The sequence below is a fragment of the Sander vitreus genome, chromosome 14, assembly GCF_031162955.1.
Source record: "Sander vitreus isolate 19-12246 chromosome 14, sanVit1, whole genome shotgun sequence".
NCBI classification, from domain to species: Eukaryota; Metazoa; Chordata; class Actinopteri; order Perciformes; family Percidae; genus Sander; species Sander vitreus.
In genome coordinates this window covers 17,394,611-17,403,240 of record NC_135868.1, presented here as the reverse complement: position 1 = coordinate 17,403,240, position 8,630 = coordinate 17,394,611, and the positions used below count along the sequence as shown (strand labels likewise).

Below are 8,630 nucleotides of genomic sequence, written 5' to 3'. Positions count from 1 at the left end.
TCCTCACTCTCTCACACTGCTTTGTGTAACTCATTGTATCCAGCTTCCCCCTCCTCCTCTTCCCTTATCCTGTGTCCTGCATAGATATTGCACATTTCTCCACCACATCTGCCTCCTCTCATTTTGTTTCACAGTCTGTTTCTCCTCTCTCTGCTTGGGGAGCCTCTAGTGACATCACTCCTACAGTTACCATGGTTTCGGGGGAAAGGGACCATAATAACTGTTTGGATCAAACAGACTGCTGTTGTTGCATCGTAAACTAAAACAAACTAGAGGAGCTTAAGACATTCAAAGGAATTACTCTTTATTACAGGATCCAGACATAGTTTGAGGGTTTAGATGAAAACATGAAGTGTGTGTGTGGTCAGGTCAATGTTAATGATGGATCTGTTAGAATGAACAAGTTATCGTCATACAGGTCTTCATCCAGGTCGCCTTCCTCTTCTGTGAAATAGGTAGGGAAAGGAGGGCTGCGCAGGGTGGAGCTCCTGGTTGGTAGTACAGTATCTCTTACCTGGAACACACACAAACAAACTTTTTGTAATAGCAATGAGGACACTCTTAATTAGTACTGCAACAATTAAGTGGCAGAAAATGAGTTTCTAGTTGCTTTTAAAATCATTTTATGCTATAGAAAAGTCATCGTTATTCAAGCAAAAATGCCTGCATTCTCCAGGAAATGTCAACTTGACGGGTGGAAACTGTGTTGCAGACAGACTATTTTCTAACAGTTGTCAAATCTAATTAGCAGTTCTCAAGCTTTTTCAGTCATGCCCCCCTTAAGAAGCAAAGAAACATTCTGCTTAACATTAAAAGCACATGAAACAGAATTTTGCAATTATCTTTTTTTTTTTACCGCAATATCATAATTTTTTTGTAAGCCGATAATCTTTAAATTTTCCAAAGGAGTAATGGAACAACAAGGAGCAGCCACAGTGAGCTGTAGGATGAAGATTAGCAGGTGACAACTCCTCAACCACGTAACCAACTTTCCTTTGACTCTTTATTAAAAATAACTCCATAGAAATAGAATGAGAGTAGAACAGACATTGTTCAACGACTGTTTGTCATGGTCAATTGACTACTTCAAAAGAAAGCAGCCCTCAGCACTGTGCAGTGACCACAGAAATAGAATGAGTTAGCCCGCTACAATGGCCACAGTTCTTTGCAATGGCTACGGTACACATAAAGATGGCTGCCGCTCTGACCATCATGCTAGGTTGATTTGAATGGGAATGTTCGTTCTACTCCTATTCTATTTCTATGGGTAAACCACCAACCAGGATTGAAATCTTAACGATTACAACTTTACATTTGAATCATTAACAATACTGAGAAAACTACTAATAAAACAAGACGATTTTTATTGAAACAAACAAATCATATTTAGGTTGGCAAGATCATTTTGTGTAATGTTCTGCACCCCCTATAGTAGGTCTACACACCCCCAGTCTGAGAACCACTGGGCTAATCGATTAACCAAAACAACAATGAAACATTAATCAATAATGAAAATTATTATTTGTTGCAGCCCTTAGTCTTGTTTTAATGAATAAAACATAACTGTTCCTCATTTACATAGGGACATTAGGGCTGCACAGAACAATAAAAACAAACACAATCGTGAACTAACATCTAACATTAACCTGCATGTGTGCCCTTTAGGGTAATATAATATAGTAGATCCAAGTTTGTGTTTGTGTGTGTGTGTGTGTGTTAGGGGACAGCTGAGCTGGGTGAAATGCAATGCATATTTGTATTCATTATTGCTTGTCTGCAAATCAAATAATAGGCTGGTTGTGTGTGTGTGTGTGTCTGCACATACACACAAGGCGAACACAACATGCTGATTATGGAGATGGATGCTGTGGCTATTACTAACAGCATTAAGGTGCACACTTCCCCACACACACACACACTTCCCCACACACACACAATGAAGATGGATCACACGTCTTGCAGGTGTGCCGGCATTTTTACAGGTGCAAGGTCAGTCGTCACTAAGCGTGCTGGGCTTGACCTTCGACATCACACTTCACTATTGTGTATGTATATGATCATTTTTACCTTCAACATGCAGTTTCTGTGGCCGGGGACAGAGCCGTTAACATACAGCACATTATATTTGGTATTGACCCTCCATATCTGGAAGAGAGAGGATGCAGATGAGTATTGAACGGAAATTGCAGTCAAAGACAAACAAGTTCAACATCGTGTGTGTTTTCCTGTTAGAGTGTGTACCTTCAGTCCATAAGCTGTGATGTAGATGTTGCCCATCATGCCGGGCATCTTTTTCCCTTTGAAAACTTTGGCTGGATCCTAGACGCAGATGATGAAAGACACACACAACTGGATTATGGGAAGCCAACTGTTCTTGTCTGGCATGGGTTAGCATCTACACTCTGTGTGTGTGTGTGTGTGTGTGTGTGTGAGTGTGAGTGTGAGTGTGTGTGAGAGAGAGAGAGAGAGAGAGAGAGAGAGAGACTTACCCCTCCAGGTCCAGAAGCTCCTGGTCTGCGATGAGTTTTGGTTTGGCCGTGGGTGGCTGGCTGACCTTTGAATCCCCATCGCTTCATTACGCCTTGAAAACCCTTACCAATGCTACACAGAAACACAAGAAAATTCATGCTCATAATTTCAGGTATGTTGACTTGTTGCCTCAGAGGTTTGGACTGTCTTATAAGGTCAAAAGCTGATCTATCTTCAAAACGTGACGCTGGAGCTGAAAGAGGGTAAGAAGTAGGAGAGGAAGCCAAAAGGAAGCACCAGCGAGGAAGGAAAGCTGGCAGAACCAAACTTACGATTTGGCTGTGATGTCCACATATTGGCCTGGACGGAAATGTGCTGCATACAAAGGAGTGCCTGAACACACAACAAACAAGATTACATTACCAAATTTGAACAAAACTGCCAAAATAATGTTTTTATTCTATTATGTGGCATGGGTGCATACCTGGCTTGATGACAGCATTGTCTGAGACTTTAAAGGTGGTGACTTTCTGTTTCGGAGGCACCCCTGCATTCCTGAACATCTCCATTTCCTCTTCAGACCTCTGTCGGTCAGAGTGATAAATGTAAGGATGGAGGAAAGGAAGGGAAATAGTGGTAAAGAAGGACTAACAGAAGTTTGACTTTGGCATTTTAAAATCAACCGTGGGCCTGTTACGACTGGGAGCCAAACACACACACGCAGGCATACGCACGCACACTTGGCAGTGAGCGTCTCTGACATTTGCTTTCACTCAGATCGCTCTCATCTCAGCCCCTCCAGTCACTCTAAACTCACTCTCTCCCTTTTAACAGAAGGGTGAAAATCAGCCTGCCAAAGCTCACTCTGACAAAGTCTGACTGAAGAGTGATGTGGCTGTGTGAGAGGGATTCTAAACAACTTCACATGCGACACCGGCCCATCAAGCACCTATCAAGACTCAATGAATAAATTACACTTTGTATATCGGTTTCTTTTTTCCAACTTTAAACAATGGATGTCACATTTAAAAAGGAAAAAAATCCTCCTCCTCATACATACTAAGAGGCGATTTTCTTTCTTTCTAAAATAAAATTCTCTTTAAAACTGTCTACTTTTTTTGAGAAGGAAGTATAGGTTCAGAGTAAACTCAAGAGCCAATGCGGCTGTCTGTCACCTCAGGTTGCAGTGTTTGTGTTTTTGAGGTCAGATACTGTATGCAGTCTGAGGCAGTGATGGGATCTTGGAGTTTATTATGAGCATGAGTGGGCCAGAGCAGTGATGAAATCTTTTGGATCCTGTTTATTTAGACACCTAAAATGAAATAGTCCCTGGTGGTTAATGGGTGAGTATAATTTCCTGACTTTGGAATTGTATTTGTGAAAGGTCTTAGAACTGGGAGGCCTGATATGAGATCAATGCTTCAGGGAAATGACAAAATTCAGTTATGCTTCCATAAAGATGTCACACTGATTAGATTTGTTTCGCAGGATTATGAAATGTAGCCAGAACTAAAATGAGCAAAAGTAGACATTGTGATGTGATTTAAGTGTTTGGCACTGGCTGCACTGCTGGTATTAAGAGCATAGTGACTGGTATGATTAGATAAGATATTCTCAAACTCAGTATAAATTGAACAGTTCAACAAGTCATCAGTTTCAGCCTTATCTATGGCTTATGTAATTCATATTTTATGTAAAGTAATTGTGTGTTTTTTTTGTCGGGTAATGTTGGCAATTTCTCATGATTGGAAGGCAAAAATCAATAAGCACACAATAATTAAATTACATTTGTGAGGATTATAAATTCTCCTACCCCGTTACTGAACATAAAAATCATATTTACAAAGAAACTTTTTCATCTCATTTCAAATGTTTTTATTTTGCTTAAAGCAAGACTTTGTTCCTTTTAAAGAACAAATAAAACATTTCACAAATAAAAGGGTGAATTTAGAAGCAGGTTTTCTGCTACAGCCTTACTTGGTCTGGTATGACCAGCAGTTCATGGTGGCTAATGTTAGCAAACTGTAGATTCAGTTTCAGTTCAGATGTCAGTTTGCTGTCTTTTTAGACTATTTTCCAATTGGGCTACTGATACAGTAGCTTAGCATTTTAACTAAATGCTAGTCCAGTACTTCAGCATTTAGCATTTTCCCATAACTGTCACCAGTAGCCATAGTGGCTGCTGTTCAGCAAACGTTACATTGTTTTGCTTGGCTGTTCTCACCCCACTTAACTAATATATCAAAAACAGCATCAAGTGTGTTTTTCATGTTTCACATGAACCTTCTTATTGTTGCTTGTGTCTCTTATTGTATAACAAAAAATGCAGGGGCATTTCAGTTTTTTAAGATTATCCTCACAGGTTTATTATCAAAAACATAACCCAAGTAATATTTTTGTCTTGCTAACTTGTCATTTTTAAATCCTGCAATAACTTTTGGTCTCCACCAACTCCTGAGGGAAATATATCTGGCTCTTTAGCAGCTAAATGCTCCACTATGTTCACCAGCTAGCCTCTAACTTTGTCTTTTGTCTGCCGTTTGGTGCTGAGCGTGTACTGTACTGTGAGTTTTTAAGAGCTTTTAAAATGAAAACAGCTGCCTGCTGCAACTGAAAATATGAACGTGAACCAAAACAGTGAAGTTGCGAGCCAGACAGCTAAACAATGAGCTGAAACTCACTATAAAGCTCTGTAAAGCCGAAACAGACTCGACTCGACTACGAGCAACCCTTTTACATACCTCGTTTTCACATTATCATTCGATACATTGCTATTATAAAAATGATTGATTTTGGCCAGTTAAAAACAATTGCCTACAGGAATTCACTATCATTCACTAACATGTTCTAAGTCATGTAATATAATATGTCAACACATCCATTATCACAGCTAAGATAAAAACCTTAAACAGGTATTATGATATCAACAGCTATTTCTTACATGGAATGGTGATACATTTTTCCCTCCTACCACAAGGGCGGCGGTGTGTCCGTCATTTTCTTCCTTGGACAGGTGCTTTATGACATGACAGTCCTGCACCTGGAAGAAAGAACAGAGGCTGGATTAACAATAGGCAGTTTTTTCACTGTGCCACTTGTTTCCTCCTAAACTACAACTAGAGGAGATTTTCACGGTACAATAACGGTTTCAGAAAATATCACGGTATCACTGAATTACATTATTATTATTATTATTATCATCATCATCATCATCTGTTCCAATAACCCTAAAATGAATGAAAATAGAAGGGGATGTTTTGGTTGAAGTAATGCTTTATTAAAATTGAAACTAAAAAAAAATGTTGTACTGGGAGTATGTGTCTCCCTTTTGAAAATAAATTAAATATTTCTTTCTCCCTTCTACGAATAAATAACATTTTTTCTCCCTTTTAGATAAAAGTCCCTGGTGTAAAGCATTTCAATATGGGGCAACCAGCTAACTCCCAAAACCTGACTATTACCATATTTTGGCCACATACAACAATAGGATGACATCACAGGCATTTAGCAATGCATGATACATTGCAAGAATATCAGAAGATGAGGATAGGAGAAATATACCCTCCAAAAGTGAAAATGTCTTTTTATAAAGCAACAATCAAACCTGTATTATATTTACTCACTGACATACTTTTAAGTTTCCCTTTAGATAGAACATGTACCACAATGCCAAAGTGGTGGGAGTACTGTCACCCTGAGAAAGTACATTTAACTGCTCTACTTTTCCTCTAGCACAGACTGTTCCTGGATGAGCCGAAAAGAAACAAATGACTAAATGTAGCAAAAGTGAATCAGCAGATGGGAATAGACGTTTATATATGGCCTTGAATCTGGTATTAACTGAAGGCGATGACCAATGAAAACAAAATGTCTATTAACAATTGACATTTTACTGAAAGTAGAGTGGCATTATACCTGTCTTTGGAGACTCCACAGAAAGCTACTTTGTACTGTCTGTGTGTGTGTGTGTGTGTGTGTTACCTGTAACATGGTGACTACATGTCTTTCTCCCGTTTTTGTCCAGATAGGAGCCATCCCCAACTTCACGGCTACTAACCCAACTCTTCGACTACCTGGGAGGACGAACAGATGAAAAGCCGGTTAAAGTGTGAGCAAACAGGAAGAGAATTCATGATATACAAAGCTCTCACTAATCATGACACCTACCCTCTGTCCACTCAGGACGCTGCCAGGGCTCATCTTTGAGCGGGTTGAGCTTATCAGCTGTTTGTCTCCTGTATTCCTCTGCCATACTCTTCCTCATGTACTCCTGGTTGTCCTCTGTGAGATGTTCATCAAACCATGTTGTGGTCTTTACTGTCCTAATACAACCTACCAAATAGGCAGGACTGCCAGAAAAAACAAAAGTCAGGAAAGCAGGAAGACCATCACTTTTGCCAGACTAATAATGGCCAGACACGTACTCACAACAACTATGTCCAATCAATACAAGAGTACCAGTTAGCATACATATGTGCTTATCTTTTTTAGGGCTGCAACAAGGGCTGGGCGATATGGAGAAAATCTGTTATTATGACCTTCTTCACCACCATTGACTTGATCATCAGTAAATATTTTTATTATCATCATTGTGGGTAAGGGCTAATTTATGTCACTGCATAACCTACCTGAACTGAAATTTGCTTCGCTACTTCAGATCTCACACTAGTAGACAGACAGTTTTGTGCATTTTAATTGCATAAATGTCACTGCTTAATGACGACTCAAAGACTAAATAAAAAGGTACACAGGACTGAATTACCCTGGTGGCCTTTTATCATATTAAAGTCTGCCCACGTCTGCTTTCAGATGGCTATAAACACATTACTCATTTGTTACTGTAGACTGGGACTGAGGAAGAGTGGTTCATCAGTCTCTACATTATGTTTTTTTCCATACATTAGGGCTGGGTGATATGGAGAAAATCAAATATCACGATATTTTTTACCAAACACCTCGATGTCGATATTGCAACGATATTGTAAGGTTGACAATTGGTGCTTTCACAAAATCTCTTCCACATTTAGATTTTAGATAAATAACCATCACAATGTGGATATAATGACTAAGTGGTTAAAGGTCTGGTAAATTCAGAAAATAACATCACTTTACTGTAATGCAGCCTTTAAAACCAGGAAAAGACTAAACTTACCATGTAACGATAACAATTCTTCAAAATCTAAGACGATATCTAGTCTCATATCACGATATCGATATAATATTTAAATATTGCCCAGCCCTACCATACAGTCAAAGCACTAACGTTACACAAATGCACCGGATAAGCTTTCAGCCAAACAATAGAAAATCACAAACCGTATGAAATATTTGCAATTAAATGGTAAAATACGTTATTATAACTCGTATCACTAGGAAGCAGGGGCAATTAAGATAGCTTTATAATGTACAAATGATAACATTATGTATTAGCAAATAAAAGGCTCAGGTAAAAACAGCAAAGGACAGTAACGTAACTGAATTGCACTGCAAAACTGTACTACTAGCTAATTCACCCCAGCAACTTAGTTTAGTTTAGTTTTCTACGTGCTATAGTTTAACTTCAGTTACATTAGCACAACGTTAGCCAGTTAGCATTCGCTACCTTTCAGCTGCTGCTCGGGGAGAAATGAGTCGAGGTCCCCGCTGAAGAAGAAACCGACAGCTCCACGCCGCCATTGCGCTCTTTATTATAGCTATACACTTACACACAAAAAAAATATATAAAAAAAATACACATACAAACTAAAGGGGCATAGAGTGTCACAACATATGTACAACCATGCCTTCGTGTTCGTCCTGTTCCAAATGTCACCCTTGCTACTACCGGTACGTGACAAAAACAGTTCCGCGCTGCACAGTGTCATTAAAAAGGTTCCGCACAACTGCTGCACAAAAGTTTTTACATAAAACATAATGTTGTTGACGGCTTGATACAAATAAACGATTTTTGACCTTGGAAACAGCAATTGACAGAACAATTTCACCCTAATGTCAATTAGTAGTAATAGTAATAGTAGTTTTGGAGCTTTCAATCATACATCAACAGATGGAGTTTGCCCAGTTGTCATGGAAATGTTGATGTTTAAATCTCCTTTTTTGAGCACTATAAAATGCATAAACATATTTTATTTGGTCAAATATCAAGTAATACTAGTCCTATT

At 38.9% G+C, this 8,630-nt stretch overlaps 1 protein-coding gene across 1 annotated transcript; it reads right to left on the bottom strand.

The window, feature by feature from the left end:
- Positions 1–283: 283 nt before the first annotated feature.
- mrpl3 (mitochondrial ribosomal protein L3) lies at positions 284–8,313 on the bottom strand. The gene is made up of 10 exons (XM_078268154.1): positions 8,072–8,313; positions 6,637–6,818; positions 6,451–6,542; positions 5,411–5,509; positions 2,954–3,053; positions 2,802–2,862; positions 2,490–2,601; positions 2,242–2,319; positions 2,068–2,145; positions 284–514 (listed from the first exon to the last, which is right to left on the bottom strand). The coding sequence occupies exons 1-10, from the start codon at positions 8,143–8,145 to the stop codon at positions 365–367; spliced, it is 1,026 nt and encodes a 341-aa protein (XP_078124280.1). The 5' UTR covers positions 8,146–8,313; the 3' UTR covers positions 284–364.
- Positions 8,314–8,630: the final 317 nt, after the last annotated feature.